Source organism: Pleuronectes platessa, chromosome 14, assembly GCF_947347685.1.
Source record: "Pleuronectes platessa chromosome 14, fPlePla1.1, whole genome shotgun sequence".
NCBI lineage: Eukaryota > Metazoa > Chordata > Actinopteri > Pleuronectiformes > Pleuronectidae > Pleuronectes > Pleuronectes platessa.
The window spans coordinates 5,317,808-5,335,007 of NC_070639.1; the positions used below are offsets into that span (position 1 = coordinate 5,317,808).

The following is a 17,200-nucleotide window of genomic DNA, read 5'->3' on the forward strand; positions in this document are numbered from 1 at the left end:
ATGTTCAAGACATCTCAAAATAAGAATGCAGCCAATCAGACTGTTCTGGAAAAACCTTTCAACACCGTCTACTTCAAAAAACCTTTTAAGCTTTTCTCCATCTGCGGAATCTCCAGATGAAAAAATCCTCTGACTCGACATTTTGCAGATGTGATGAGGGTTCCAGGAGGACAGCCTTTAATCTTTGTACCATAAGGGACTTATTCATTTACATCTCTGAGGTCAGTGCCGTCATAATTCAATTAATTTTTTGGGCAGGAGGAAAGATATATGAAGTTAAACCGAAATGTGTGTTTCAATTTTACCGCAGTTTTCGTCTTAAAAATGAAATTTGAGGAGTAATTATACACAGCATTGAGTCACACGCAACAATTCTGTCAGCCTGATTGCTTAATTGTCAGCCTGCTAACCACTTCTAAATTATACTGCTGGCCCCTGAATAAGCTGAGCAGTAAAAGCTTAGGACTGGGGAGGGAGTTGTTCTGCCTCTGGGCCGGGGAAACTGCTTGAACACATCCTCTGCCTGTCTCGCTCCGCTTCCTGTGATAGCTGTGAGAGCCCTGCTCTGTGCCCTCTGGCTTCAACCCTGTGGACAGCCGTGGCTTTCCTGCCAGGCCCTTAGCACAAGTGGAAAAGAGAGGCGGAGGGGAACGGGACGCAGGGAGAGCCCAGCTGAGGGGAGAGAGAGGGAGCGAGGGAGTCGCGGGAGGAGAGACCGTGAGCCAAGATGAGAAAGAAAAACAAGACATGAGCAGAGCAGGTGTAGATTGATGAGACCATGCCAAGGTGAGTGAGGGTGAATAGAGGCAGGGAAAGGCATGATGATGAATACAGAAAGATAAGGTGATATCTAGGCATGAGTATTGTTGACCTGTTAACTGTAGTGGCCCTTTTTCTTATTTAAAAAACTACAAATTGAAACTTAATCAAATTATATTTTGTCACGTGTACTTCATATTAATTACAGTTCATTCTTTTTCACAGATTTGTAGATTAAAATGTGATTTATGAACTAAATAAAATAGAAATTTTCTGCTGCTGAATCCACTCCTGTTCTGGCATGATGTAATATTGAATTCCTGAATGACACTTTAAATGACTAATGATTTCATATTACTATGAACGCATCCAAAACAATCAGCAGGCTGATGGTTCATTTAATCCAGCTTTTATCACCGGTCCTCAGTGATGTCAGACATTGAAAGTGAGATGTACAAGCGGTTTATTTATCCGAGTAGAGAGAGTGTAGTCTGAAAGCTCTGCTTTTTTACTTTGGACACAAACATATTGAATTCAGTGCATGCTAAAGGCATCTTGAGAGGGTCAAAGTGATTAGGACCATACTCACTTCTTCATCCAGTCAGCGATATCCTTGGCTGTAGCTCCGTAGTTTTCATAGAGGTGAAGGAATTTCCCCTTCCTGAAAAACAACAGAGAACAAGGTGCTCTCTAACCATCTGTCAGCAATTGACACAACTATGCTTTAGTAATGATTAAAAAGTCAAAAACACTGCTAATATGGTAACTGTCTTTTAAAAGAAAACCCCAATTTGATACTTAAATGATTATAATCGTACATTTTTAATTGAAGGAATATTTTTTTTTAATCCTACTTTTCCTTATTATAAGGTCGCTACATGTAGGATTTAAAGGTGGGTCTGAGAAGCTTGTTCGTTTGTGGTTAACAGCTGCTATAGTCAGCTTAAATAGAATAAATAGAGTACATTTCCCACTTTTTAAGCATAATACACTTTAAATTACACATTGACCCAGATAATGTATGTTTGTGTAGCAGCTCAGATCTGGAGCTACGAGGCTAATTGCAACACAAGAATAAAGTGATAAATAACCCAGTCAACATAAGCAGGTGGAGCAGATAATGCTGCTATGGTGGTTTGTGGTTTCTATTATGTTTTTTTTTTCACCATTAAATCAGAGTTGCACTATGAATCCATAGTTGGTGCTGTTCAAAGCTGACATTCAAAACATCAACCATCTTTCAAATCCTAAAAAACAGCTCTAAACCAAAAAGAGACGTTTCATGAAGGGGGGGAAAAGGCAGGCTTAAACGTCAGCAAGGATTGATACTCCCTCCGCTGTCTTGTATTTTTATGTCTTAAGCTTAAACATTCGTATAAGAAAAGCCAGTAACCCGATTTAATGCATTTGAAATGATCTGGAAGCATCTGCTCTGCCTAAAAAGCTGAAAAGATTCAAAACATAAGAAGGAGATTTTCTTCATAGAAATGACTATCGCCTCTATTCGCTGTGACTAAATGAAAGCTGGAAAGCAAATGTGTTGGCTCAGCCCAGCGCCGAAGGATCAGTGTCGGTAGTCCCTGGCTGCGGGCAGCGCGATTGTGCTGAAGACGACCGCCGCTCCAGCTCCAGAGATACACTGTGGACACTATTAAAGGTGATGCGTGAATACACACGCTGGATTCAGAGCTGCAAACTTGCATTTTAAGTGAACCAACTGCTGTGGCGAAGAGCTGCTGCTTTGAATTCAATCAGTGTGATTTATGACCAACTCTATATTTACTTGCTTTATCTCTGCCACTGCGAAGTACACGAAAACCTTGTAAAATCAAGTGGAGGAAATTTTAAATAAATGTCCCACGCTTGACAGTCTTGAACATTTTGCTCTTAAAGGACACAGCAAGAACAAAGAAGCTGTTTCATTTTAAATTGTTTATTTAATTGGTAGAAAGTGGACGTGCAGTGCAGCTACGTTGGGCAGGAGGGTTCTTAATCTGCGGGACAGTAAAGGCAAAAGACCTTGAATACCAGGTCTTACAGCGGGTGCAGCGGTGAGATAACTCCGGCGGCGTTGATGCTGATTTACCCTTCAGTGATTAGCTGCCGTTTATCAGTGAGGGGCTCATTACTGAAGCCAATGGGCTCGGATAGTCGTTAGCTTGCCCTGCACTGACATTAATGTGCTCCCAGCTAACAGACTGGCTCTGGCTCAGCTACACACGACCGCAGTGCACGGAATGTGTGCTCACATTCACACAATACACACACACACACACATAGGCGCGCACACACAAGATGAACTGCACACACACCAACTAACCACAGAGGCACTTAATCAGTCCCGGTCTAATTAAAAGGCCAGACTGGAATGAGAGAGTGTTTAATGTGAAAATGGGGTTGATAAAGCCGGTTCAGGAGGAATAAGAAGCAGACAACAGAGATAACCAGCTACACAGCGCACACTTAACAACACTGTGAATATGAGCACAGTGCAGGGACGCTGTTGCTGAGGGGGGTCTGCTTTAACAAACACCATCAGTCACACTCCCAGCCTCTACTGTTTATATAGCTACAAGCTAAGTGTGCATGGAGTCTGTATGCATATTTAAACTTAACAGCAAACTGAAGCGATCAGATTACCAACTGCAGAAATGTCCTCCAAATGCTCAAATACAAATGCAGCTGCCAAGTACTAAATCAATGTCGCATGTGACCATAAGGGGTTCTTGAGGATGGAGAAAACTTTGGTGCTGTACATTAAGGCTTTTACTTAGTCGGAAGCATTAATAAGTAAAACTGCTGACTCGTTTTGAGTTGTTAAGCAGACAAGAGCTCTGTGTGCACAAAATGCATCCTCTCCAATTGTTTCAATGGGGCAGCTGTACAGGCACAGCTGGTTCCTAAGGTAGAGGGCTCTGGGGAAAATAACAGGCTCCCTAAGTATGAAGTTAAACTTTGCTAACAATTTAAAGTGTTGTCTCAGACAAAGCATTGCAATAGCCAGTCCAAAATGCTCATTATGTCTAAATAACACCACAAAGGCGTAAGATATTCAGTATTATTATTTTATTTTAAATTAAAGATAAAGAAAAATGCAATTAACTAAAACTAAGAGGATGGAACCAGCCTTTTTCAAAAAGTGAATTCCTTGAACAATCAATTATCTGTAGGTGCTTATGTCAACAAATTGTCTCAGCTCTACTTAAAGCCAACTATACAGCACCAGCTGTGTGTTTATCTCCTCTGATGATGGCACTGAGCTGCTACAAGAATCCTTGCCTCTCTCCTGTTAGTTTACTTTTTCAAAGGGAGTGCCAGAGGATCTCAAAGCTCATCAGATCTTTCTTCTTTCCACCTGTTAGAAGCGAGTTCTGAACCTTGACGGTCATCTTTACAAGCTTCAAGACAGCTGCCATCATGTCAGCTGGTATTCAAGAGGCCTGGACTGCAGTTCCTGTTTGAAGTTAGCCACTCTCATGTTCGAGCCTTGGAAGAGAGGAATGAGCCTAAAGTGAGACGGATGAGAGGACTCGACTCACTCAAAGTAGCAGAAGGTCGGGTAGCCTTTGACGTTGTACTCTTGCTTGAGGCCATCAAACTCAGCCGGGTGCACATTCATCCCCGCCAGTATCTTCAAAAACAAAACAAAGGGGAAAAAGGAGAATGGGTTGTCAGGGAGGTAAAGAAAAAATGGAGGACAGACAACAAAGGGAAAGGACATTCAACATCAAACAGATTTGTCTTGATCGATGGGCTCTAGTATAAAAAGATTGATTATTCAAAGTTTGAAAAGAGATAGAGTAAATGAATGTTGGTGAGTGTTATCTATTAAAATACCTTGTGATCAACATGTCATACAAGTTATACACAGAAAACGACAAATTCACTTCAGCCATATTGAAATAAGCGGACACCTGATTTCAGACATGACACAACATAAATAGTGTAAACTTTGCATTTGAATGTATTTTGGTTATTTTATCACCAAATGCCTGTGATTAGCCTCAGGATTTCATGTCTATAGCTACACTAGTCGTCGTGACACTTTTGGATGGATTAAAAGATACATGGCTGCCATTTACTGAGATACTGCTATTGCTAGCATCTTACTCTCACCCTTACTTTGAATGGCAATTAATTTTAGTATGTTAACTTGCTGGCGAGCCAATCAATTAAGGTTCACATTATGATGTAACTTTGAAAAAATGTGCGTAGATAACATCAGTGTGTAAACTTGCACGCCACCTCAGAATATAAGCATGCTAACTTGCTAATGGTGCCTTTACGTTGACTTAGTGAGGCGTTTTTCTGGTTAAGATTAAGTTAAGTTTAACATGACAACAATCCAGCCATTAGATCTGGATGTATTTTGTCATGTATTGTACATGTTAATGGGCAACTGGAACTTATAATCATAGGTAGTTGAGTTGTATTTCACTCTGACTGAACATAGAGAGATAGGCAGCAAGAAACATCAAGTGTTTTGCCTGTCGAAACTAGATTTTCTTTAAAGAGAAGAAACTCTTTTGCATTAGGGCATTCACTGTCCAGTGATGTGAGAAAATGATGGGAAGTTTTATTGAGATGCGATGATTCAGTCCTAAAATACATCCTGAGTAAGAGTCAGCCTCAGATACAGTTACAGCTAGAGGCGCTGACAGACTTAACAATGAAAAATCCAATACCTGCACCACAGCTTGTGGGGGAGTAAATGATGACTACATGGAGATATTCTTCTACGTTGACAATGCTGTGATATAAATCTAACAACTACAACTTTGCAGGTTTCCTCTAAAATAATATTGTACATCTCCCTGTTCATGACAAAAATATCTCATGGCATCTCAATGATTCATAACAAGCTCTCTGTGCCTTCTCTACCTACTTAAAATTGACAGGGTACTTCAACAATATCTCTGTTATGTAATATGTGTCCAAGATAAAGATAATACAGAATAAACAACAACAAATTCAAACACAAATGAAAGAATCAAAGCCACCCCTAATATTAAGTTGTGAGAACGGTTTCATCCTGGCAAGACACAAAAAATCTCTACACCTTCCTCAATCCATAAAAGTGAGGCGAGAAATGTGCTCACAGGTTTACAGCTTGGCTGACTCAGTATTCCAACCTTTCACGGCTCAGCTGCACTGTTAATCTCTGAAGTAAGAGTCATACGCCCAAAAACGTATTACACATACACACACACACACCTTAAATCATAACCATTGTCTTATGGTCAAAACAAACATGCAGACGTCTTCTGGTGATTGAGGAGAAGTGTTTATGAGCACAAAAGATTTGTTTCACGAGATGATCAGAGGCCTTTGGATGCTTTTGTGTAGTGCTGTTAAAATCTATTTCAACAGCTGGGAACTGAGCATGACCTCACACACCAGCCCAATCAGGTTTGCTTGCTATTGTTAAACTGTGTTTGCAAACTAACAACACAGGCCGTTACGAACCCATGAGACCAGGCAGCAAAATGTGACGAAAACAAGAAAAGTTCGGGAGTAGACACAAAGTCCGGGCAGACTAAACTGACATTTAATCTATATGTGGGTTGTAAACTGCAGCTGGAAGCCCTTAAATGTGGCTGCAGGTGCCCGGTGAAAAACCAAACTCATTTAATATGGACACTGATTATAGATCTCTTCAATTCTATAAAGCACCAAATTCATTAAAGCCAGATTGGTGGGGAAGATTGGTGGACTTTTGAAAGAACTACTGCAGTAGCTCTGGTAAGTCGATGCAAACCAAAACACAGATTAAGTATAAATATCTGGTCCAGCAGAAAGAGGATTAGGGCTTCTGCATTGCCTCAAAAGTCCACCCGAGTTATTATTATCCGGCTGCACCAAAAAATATGGCGCACGAGTTGCTGAGGTGTTTGACTTGTGAGACATTTGGAGGAAATACAAGCAAGGATATCTTTCATTTAGGATCAGGCTATTAGACTATTGCAGGTTGACAAATAACCATCCAGGCATTAAATGCTGACCATCTCATCTAATCTGCTTCACGTCTACCTAAGATAAAGAAGTTATTGCGATGTGAACAATGACCATGGGTCAAAGAGGAAGATTCATTAGACTTACATATTTTCCTTTTGTTTCTGTGGCTGCTTGCTGGAAGATGGGCTGCATTCTCTTACATACGCCACACCCTGCAATAAAAAAATACAAGACAGTGCTAACAGATGTTATCACAAAAGAGCCAAGTGGTAACAAAAACTTGCGTCAATACGACTTTTAAAGGATTTCCCATCTTCCGCTATAGAAAATGTTTTTGGTCAATCATCTGTACCGAGAACAACACACAGAAGAGCTCATGTAATGTTTTTACTACTGAGCAAGAATAAGAGACAAGACAATTAGCCCTCGTTCTTTAAGTGTTGTTGAGATAATCAGTCGGCTGGCACTCAGCAGTTATTGATTAGTTAATTGTTTAAGCCGTTGAAAAATGTCACTGGATGTTTCCAGTTTTACAGATGTGAGGATTAGCTGTTTATTATTCTGCTTTAAATAATTGTGAATGGAATGTTGATTGAACAAAACAAGCGATTCAAACATGTTGAACTTTGAGCTTTGGTGAAAGATGATTGAATTATTGCAACAATTTCTTGGAAAAGAGAATGATAAGTCAGTAATCAAAATAGTCATTGTCTGAAGTCCTATCCCCGATGATAAATCTGTGCACTATATTCAAAGAGTGTGTTGCCAGGTAAGATGAATGTAACCTCATCACAATATTGTGTAGAATTACCAGATATAACCCAGTTTATAGATCTTATTCACATGCTGTACACTCTCTTCAAAGGAGGCATCTTATTGCATATTTTTTCAACAATAATATCTGCTGTCAATTTCCCCAGATGAACTGTCTACTCATCATAACACTCAAATCAGTCTATCAGCTGCTGTGATAATAAAGAGACTCACAGGGAGCGTAGAACATCATGAGGATCGGCCTCTCCTCCTTCTTCAGCAGCTTCCTGAAGTCCTTAAAAAGAGAAAGAGAGAATGAGGAAGAACATGAAAGATATTTTATTATTTATGAACAAAATATATTTGCACTTCATTAAATGAAGGAAAGAAACATCGCTACTCTTGATTAAAGCCCAGTGACAAAGATGACCACAAAGAGCTTGATTCCTCAGACAGCTCGCTGCAGGGTAGTGTCTTAGTTTTATACAGAGCTTTAAAATAACTCAGGGCACCATATTTAATTTTTTTTATAATGAAAAGAAAAATGAAAAATACAAACAAATGCATAAACAGATGATAAAAACAGACCACAGACACAACCCATGTAGCCCATCACCTGGATCCAGGCCCCTAATTTGAATTGAATATTTTCGTGAAAGGTTTTTGAGGTTTATTGAGAGTGGATACCAAACCCCTACCACTGATTCCATCGCTACATGGACTCGAGCCATGTCCGGATACATCAGAACCACAGCAAGAGAAGAGAGGGAGTTGGGAGGCTTACGACACGTGGCAACAGATAATTAATTAAAATGAGGCCCTCATTTGAAGAGTAAAGTGTAATGGGCTTGATTTCAAACACTTTTGAGAGGTTAGAGGCCACCGTCTTTCAGAATCGGAACACTGCTGCACACACACAGATCATACGGAAGTAACTACAAATTGCTGTAATGGGAGAAATAATACATCAGGGTCAGCAGCAACCCTCCCTCTTTGCTTCAATAGTTTCTCAACTGTTAAGTAGACTTTAGTAGACGGGAAAAAATTATCATGACAGCTGGTAGACCAGCCCCCATACCAGATTCTACTCCTTATCATCCCCTTTATGAGCTCATCTACTTCCTAAAAAACCCACATTCAGCAGAATCGTTTGTTGACACGTTCAACAAGCCTCCAGGCACGAGTGCATGGGCAGGTAAAAACAGTGAGGAGTGCTGCTCATTAAACTAAAGGGCCTTCAAAATGCAGTACATCTATCATTTATGAGTGCCTTAGCTTGTCAGGCTATAGGAGAATGTGTTGGGGAGGTTTGAAACGAGCGCCATGATTTGACCCTGCTGCATGAGAGCTGTCTTAAGATGTACTTTGGGTGTAAGGACAGACTTCATTAACTATACTCTGTGCGGCCCTTTGATGATGAAGCCCAGATACGTTGCTTTTTTTTGCAGGGTTTTGTGTTGCCGGTGTGGACAGGTTGCTGTGTCAGCCTCGCTGATTTAACCCTCAACAGGACAGATGAAGAGAGGTGGATCCTGCATCGCATTAACTGTTATCTCGCTGTGTCATCTTCTAATTACAGAGATAGTAAAGCTGGGCGTGAACTGTACGACTTTAGAAATGTTGTTTGTTGCGATACCTAGGCACATAGGACTAATCATCTGGCCACGATTGGACTGCTACACACTGTATGTCGCTGTTAGCTCCTCTGGACCTGTCTTTATTGTTAAAGAAGAAGCCGAAGAAGAAGATTGTTTGCTAACAGTGATAACAAGGGAGAAACACGCTGCTCTGTATGTGCCATTCTGTGTAGGAAAACGTCAATGACACACAAAAAAGGAGCATACATGGACTAGCTTGCACACTGATCGCTAGCTACACTCTGATTACTGTACTGCAAGAACCCCTTTCTCTCCCAATTTTAGTTTTTCATTTTCATTGTGTTTTGCCATTTCCCGCAGAAAATTGAGAAAAAAAAGAGGCAGAGTTTGCGGAATAGACTCGTAAGAAATTCATCCGATCATCCAAACGTCCGTCAAGTGTAAGACAAGTTAAAATTGCAAATTTTTCAATATTGTGCATGATGTCTCTAAATTAATCGTGCAGGGGACGATTTTTTACATTTTTTCCAAAGCCCAAAAGGTCTTTGGTCTGTACTTACTTTCTCCGTCTCTATGTGGACGATATCTTTTGCCTCAGGGTTCTCCTCCCACAGTGGGGGCCCTGATGGGTCCTTCAGGAACGAAACCATGGACTGAAAAAGTGAAAGAAAAAAAACAGAGATTCTTATCAAAGGCAACTCTAACGTTAATTATTCCGCGAAAAATTATGATGGCAGATGATGAGTTACACGTTTGTTGAAGAAGTCACTCAGTGCCGGATGGAAGCTCATCTTTACCAACGTGTTTGCTCACCCATGATGTGTGAGAGCTATTTCAGGACCTGCAAGTGTCTGTTAATGGGCTCGGTAACACGCCTTGTAAATATATTGAACCATATGTCTGCAGAGGCTGGAGATAATTCATTATGGCAGCACTAAAACAATGCGGAGAATTATTGAATGATTAGGACGTTATTGTTGAGATTACTCTGAAATGGGTTGAACTGAGACTTTGGGTGTGTTATTATTTTAGAGGCCTTTCTAACTGTCAGAAAATAAATAGGGTTGAACAAAGTAGAAAAAATAAAAAGAGCAACAGCTGTCAATAGTCCTTATTGATTTCTCTAAAACAAGTAAATTCAAACAGAAAAAAAGTCATACTACACATGTTATCAATCTGTTTTCAATTTAAGTCACAAATTGATTTAGGATTTTTTTTAAATCACAAGACTACAATTCTGTAGCTATTTTAAGTAAGAATAACTTTATAATAACATGTATGTTGAGTGATTTATCTCAGCATACAAGTCTGTATCTGTCCTTTTTATACTACATCATAGTCTTTGGTCTACGTCTTTGGTTTACAGCTGCGAATCAACTTTTCAGATTTGTAACCCATTTACTTTTGGTCAAATTTTCCTGAACAGTTAAAAACTAGGTACACAAACCCGCACAAAATCTGCCCCATGTTGGTGGAAAAGGAGTTGAACCTAAAGATCAAGCAGCCAGAACGCTGTATCAGACTCTGTGAAGAAAATCCCAAAACAGAAAGAGCCACTGTGGTGCACGTGAGCTGAAGATGCATGCAGAGAGATTGCAGGGTTAAGTTGAGCACTGACCTTGAAGGTAGCAGGCCTGTTGTACTCAATGTGAAACGTCCCGTCTCTGCAAGACAAAACAGACAGTGCTCACAACAGCAGGAGTAAATAACAGTGAGAAGCATGGCTCTTAAGCTGCGAACATTGTATTACTTTCCAAAAAGCAGTGAAGTGTGTTGAAATGTGTCTGACAGCCAGATGAGTTTCTGGCTACTCACTTGTAATGTAGCAGGTCCGCTCCGGCACGTTTGGAGCTTGGGTCCACCTTCACTTTCTTACAGAGCTTACGACCCTCTGTATCTCTAAAAAAGATTAAAAAGAGGGATACAAAAAAGTTTACAAAAGGAACTGTTAAAATATGGTACAAATCTTACAATACATACTTAATTATCCATTATTACTTAATGAATTATTGACATTTTTAGTAAATGAAACATTTAGTTTATTTTGTCCTTTTCCCAAAGTCCTGCCTTATCTACATTTACGCTCCTCGTTGATGGTGTAGATATCTGCCTAAAGCAAATGTTCTGTCTGGGAAAAATGTTGTTGGCATCGTTACATAATAAACATAATTACATAATTTCCTCTGTTCAATAACTAATTATTAAATTCCTTGTTTTGCAGCCTCTATTCATATATTCAGTGCTTGTATTATGTACTTAATCATGTTTAAAAACATGCTTTGCCAACAGGGTTTATCTTGGTCACAATGAATTTAGAAAGGAAATGTATGCTGCATGAAGACAAAGTGCATTACCATCCCCTCAGATCAGTCTAATCACGTGTACCGTGTTGTATAAATATAAACAGGGCTCCCGGCTCCATTTATTAGTTGCTCCGGTATGCATACACAAACACAAACATATGCAATGGGAATACAATGTTGATTACAACCTAAACCGACAGGGTGTCAGTACACAAAGCCCTCTGTTGGATAGGGGCTCATTTCTGTAATTGAAAGAGGGCTGTAGTTGGAAAGGAAATAAATATGCATCCAGCCACCTACACATATTTCACACTCGATACAATGAGGCACTATCAGCAGCATGAAGCACTGTTCCTCTTATGTTGTACAGAGGCACAGTAAATATGTATTTATTTGAGTAATAATATGGAGAGAGAGCCTTACACTAGCAAATTCAAAGAGGTGGAATTCAATTATGGCCCAACAGAGAACAGAATATATGTCCAGTCCAGTGTATTTTGCATTATGTGAGGGCAGGTAAATCTTTGAGCACACGTATAGACGGACAATATTTTAAGCGATGGCTGTGTGCTTAATGCCATAAACTGCTGACTCATGAAGGCAGATGGCACCGGTCAGGGCACACCAGGAGCAGATGTGACCTCGACATTTATTGGGACATGATGTGCAGTCATCCAATTCAAAACCAGGCTGCTGCTCCCAATCCCTGAAACACGGCCACAAGTAACACAGTGCACACACATACAGAGGATCTCAAAACTATCATGTCAAGGGAAACTTAGTAAACATTCGATAAAGGATCCTTGTTATTCTATCCAAATGATTTTAGTCGTTAGATGTCAAGGCAACTTTACATGTGTTCTATACTTTGACTGAAAACACCAAGCCTGAAGAAAATCAAAAACCAAATACACAATATGGAGCAAACGATATCGTGAGAAACTCCCATCCTTCCTTCTTTTGCACATTTTCCTTCAAATATTAACCACCTACTTGAGATTCATGGGTCACTTGATAAAAAATAGCTTACACTTTTCACTTCTCTTTAAAGTAATTAACCATGAAATGTACAAAACATTTTCTGGTTCCAGTTTCTCAAATGTGAGTTTTTGCTGCCTTTCTGTGTTTGTGATAGTAAATGAAAGATCTGCTGGTATTTTAAAACAAACCAATCTCAAAGACAACATCTATGATTGGGAAAATCTGTCGGGATATGATTCTTCAGACAAGATTGATTCATCAAAAGTTAAAATAACAAGAAGTTGATACTTGACTAAACTGGATCAGAGCTTTTATGTGATAGTCTCGGTGGAAGAATGTGCTCTCCAGTTGGTTCTTTTTCCAACACTTTATTTAATTTATATGAAACTACTTCACAGACAGCTGCCAATGTTTTGGCACTGTTCTTGTGAAACAAAGACATGTTCATGTTCAAATGTCTCTGACAAGATATATTGAACTACAATGAATTATCAGTGGACACGATGTTCTAGTATAATGTTAATAACTGACCTGAGATGTGCAGTTCTGAGATCAAATATCAGCAGGTAATGTTAAATGAAATGTTTTGAATGAATAAATGGGCCACATGCTAGGGTACGGGCAAATAGTTCACCCTCTTAGTCATTTGATCATGAAAAGACTGCAACCCATTATGTTTCTAAAGTTCTGAGATTGTGAAGAGACCAATGACAAAGCAGCCATTTTCAGTCACATAACAAATGGAAGTTAGGTTGAGTCCCTCACTAACGTTCAGTCCAGAAAGAACAAAAGCCATAAAAGGCCTGTCTACCGGATGAACACAACTGCTGAGAACTCGTCTGTGGGGCAACGTCAGTTGATGAGTCAGTCATGAAGCGCAAACGCCAATGTTTGAGTAAACATGGCTGGTGTAGTATGAAGGTACCGTATGAGTGGTGGAGGAGCAGGACGAGGACGCTGATAAGAAACTACAAGGTGCTGAGAACAGATGAGGTGAGGAGAAGAAAAACAACAGTAGAGTAGATGGCAAGGAAACCTTTTGTGATTACAAGTTGTTATGAGAAAAGACTTGTTTGTCAGAATGAGAAACTTGCAGAATTTCTCTTTGAGGTCACAGGACTTTACAACTTCAGTTAGTAATGTTGTAGTAAAGGTTGCTCATTTACAGTATAATCTTGTATGCCTTGGGTTTATACAGCATTTTCAGCAATTAAAGTCAGATGCTGCTCGATTTACTGAATGAACTGTCTCTTGTTCTATTCATCATGACTTGTTGATCATGATCTGGTTGAGTTAAATTATTATTTAATCAGCTCTCTGGTCTTAGTTTCATATGGCTTTAGTCATTGTAGAGATCAGAACTGAAAACAGTGTAAAATAAGTCTGACTTGAAAAGAAACGCAGGCAGACGATCAGGCTTGATACAGATCTCTATGCTAGTGAAAGTTCTTTGGAGAAGAAATTATCAGTAAACAGTAAAATCATAACAAACTGACGTACATTTGGTGCGCAACAAAAATGCAAAGAGGACGAACTCCTGCATCCCATTAAAATATTTCACTTCAAAACACAAATCTTCATATGTGCTGTGATTGTTTGCGCTCTCCAATTCCCACTAAACCAGACCAGACTATGTTACTTAGCAAGGTCTATGTCTGTTTTAAATTGTCAGGGGAATGTAAGCAAGGCAGCACAGCCCTTTCCTGTATGAGATCATCCATCCCTCTGGTGGATCCCAGTTGGCCAACACTGAGGTCTCTGTCATCTGTTCAAAGTGTGTCATTCTGGCCTCGGTGTCCCTCTTCCTTGGCAGGGCAAACTATTCTCACGCTGTGATGTGCGCTCCACTTTCTCTCCCCCTGTCCACCATGAGCTCTCAGCTGGGTCTTCCTATTTGCGATGGTGGAGAAATATGCCAACCAGCACAACGCTGCGCTATAGAGCCTGGCACTGGACCCATGTGTCCTGCGGTGATGAACCCGTCTCGCTCTAGCTCCCCTGGTAGGAATATGGCCTGTTATAAATCTCTGCTTAACAGTAACACATGCTCTACAGCATACTGAGGTTGTTGAGGAAGGAAGATGGAAGTTATAGCATATTCTCCCAGACAAAAAACCGCCAAAGAGTCAAATAATGAAGAGTAGAAAAGGACACATATCTTTGAAGACAAATGTGGACACTAACAATTCTGACAAGTTCTGAGTGTAGTTCCTTTTCTTTATGTCCCTGACAGTCGTCTCTCCCGGATAAGCTTGAGAAAGATTGTGAATGCTGCAACGAGCTCTTGGTGTCAGAGGGGAGTTACTGCCTTCCTCACAGTTTCCTGTTTTAAGATATATTCTTTCCTCTCTGGTAGGGACTACAGTCCATGCAGTTGAAGGGTTGACAGGTGTGAGAAAAAAATGAAATAAAGTAAGTGAAACAAAACACCAGGAAGGGCAGGAATAACGACAAGTCAAAATCCAATCACAGGGAGCAAATGAAGCTGAGCTTAGAGAAAACAGTGCTTGGCGGTATCTTGGAAGCATCTAATGTTTGCTTAATGTAAGCACATTTTCAGTGTGGGCTGAAGATAGATCTGCTCCACAGAGACACATGACAGATGTATTATATGGAAAAGAGGACATGGAGTACATGATTTTGAAGACATTAAATATTCAAACTGCTCGTTTCGTCTGAGCAACAACTTGAAACCCTAAAACACTGAGCAATAGTTCAAATGCAAGGTGACATCTTCGAGTGTCTTGTTTTATCAATTTTCACATTAAACAACAAAACCAAACAAATGTCCTAGTTTAGACGCTGTAACTCGAGATTGACATTTCGGCTTGAAAAAGTTACAACTCTTTCTTTCATCATGTCAATTAATGATAGCATCAGTGGCTGGTGAGATCTTTTTGAAACACTTTATGAATTCTTGTGACGAAAAATCTGAAGTGGAATTGGTTTTCTGATGTTAAATGAAAAAAGTTTTTGGTTAAAAAACCCATTTATATTTCTCAAAGCAAAGTGTCCAAAGAAAAGAAAAGCATGACTGGTGCCAAAACTGTAAATGAACTGGCACTGAGTGCTAGATTAATTCACTAGTTATTTGAGCTTATAACCCAATGATACTTACTTATGGAAGGAAAACAACCAAATTTAAAACAAATATACCTATAGAAAAAAAAAGTGAAACATAATTTATGTACACTATCAGAAAAACTCTGCAATGAGCATGCGCCTAAGTTATCATTTATTAACCATTTAAGAATAAAACAAACTAACCCTGGGAGAACAGAAATGTATTTAAATGTGTAACACATTAGTCCCAAAGCGTCAATGGTTCAATAATGAGTGTCCTCCTGTCAAATTGCCCCTGTACAATAGAAAAAGTGGAACAAGGCCATTTTCACAGCCTGCTCGAAAAGACATCAGTTTTGGAGATGGATGGCAGCAGAGACATTCTCGGGAGGAGCAAATTGCTCTGTCATTATAACGACTGTCAGAAAATTCCTTGGACAAAAGAGTCCGTAATCTTGAAAAAGTCCGGGAGTCAAAGGGTATGATGGAACGAGAAGAGTTTTATTTCTTTTATTAAAAATGATCTCTTTACTTACCCACAGTTGACCCAGGCAATGGTCCCTTGGCCTTTTACAGTCTGGGCAACATCTGACAGCAGTTTCAGCTGGGAGTCTCCTGATGTAGCTGCAGACACAGAGAATAAACCTTGATCAGACTTGTTACCATAACTCTTCAATAGCTCAGGACAGCCCACAGCCTGGAGACACAGAGGACACTGTCATGTCAAACACAGAGATGTGGATTTGAGTTTCAGTGGAGCTCAGTGTCTTACTAAAGCGCAGAGTGATGAAGAAAGAGATCACTGCGTGTGGGTTAGAGGGGGTGATGGAAGAGAGTTTTCTAATACCTTTCACTTGATGGGTTCAGAGAGGGGGGTTAAGTTACATCAGCTTTCAACATCTCACAATAGTGTGACTAAGCAGGAGATGGGAGGATTAAATTCCCTGCCACTGCTGAAGCACACCAACTTTCCAGCTAAAGGGTGAAGCACAGACGGTACATTATGGCGAACTATAGCTCGATCTCCTGCCTGCTGCTTGGTACCATATTGTGAAGCATGAGGTACATCGAGCTCAGTCAAGGATGACGTGGAGAGTTCGAGACCACTGGGGATTTGCACTATTTACCTTGTCGGAGAGAAAATTTGGCTGAGCTATGCAGTTTGCGTTCTGCGTTATAGGAAAGAAGAGAAAGTGGTGTGATAAACTATATCTGCTACAACAACAACTCACAGTAATATTACCGGCTTTGATCAGATAGAGCAGGCAAAGTAGATTCCTTCGAGTAAAGTAAACACAGTGTAATATTATAGTCCTTGTGTAATACAATGAATCATTTTTATTCTCCCCCTATGAAACCAAATGTGTTTTATGAACTGCATGAAGAGACCTCTCGATGCTCCAGGCTTTGGCTATATTTAGATTGGGGGCAGTACCATGTCTCCAAAGGGTCCTGCCGTGCACCGGGTCAGAAAAAAAACATTTGACAATTAAGTGTCACTTTATCACCATGCATCGAGCGGGAGGTTAGCAGGTACCAGCTGGTAGATTTTCTAATGGGACTTTTTCAAGGTTTGATGGGAAATATCACGAGGAAACTCGACGAGGACGTGACTGAAAGGGTCAGAGGCGGTTGATGGGTGAGGAACAGGGCAAAGTGGGGCTGGGCAATATGTCTGCATCTTTGGTGTCTTCAAAGAAGGAATGGCTGCAGCCAGTGATCAATCAGAGTTACTGCTCAGTACATAGAAGCCTTCTCCAGTGACCAGAGGCTGACTGATATGGACCA

The 17,200-nt window shown here is 40.2% G+C and overlaps 1 protein-coding gene across 1 annotated transcript in view; it reads right to left on the reverse strand.

Moving 5' to 3' along the window:
• Window positions 1-17,200, reverse strand: part of pdia5 (protein disulfide isomerase family A, member 5) — a 47,889-nt gene that overhangs the window by 21,871 nt on the left and 8,818 nt on the right. The window contains exons 3-10 of the mRNA XM_053439651.1: window positions 15,949-16,036; window positions 10,881-10,964; window positions 10,684-10,729; window positions 9,626-9,718; window positions 7,702-7,762; window positions 6,859-6,926; window positions 4,299-4,390; window positions 1,349-1,420 (exon numbers count right to left, since the gene is read on the reverse strand). Of these exons, the coding sequence (XP_053295626.1) occupies window positions 1,349-1,420; window positions 4,299-4,390; window positions 6,859-6,926; window positions 7,702-7,762; window positions 9,626-9,718; window positions 10,684-10,729; window positions 10,881-10,964; window positions 15,949-16,036 (604 nt within the window). The remainder of the gene's footprint in view (window positions 1-1,348; window positions 1,421-4,298; window positions 4,391-6,858; window positions 6,927-7,701; window positions 7,763-9,625; window positions 9,719-10,683; window positions 10,730-10,880; window positions 10,965-15,948; window positions 16,037-17,200) is intronic.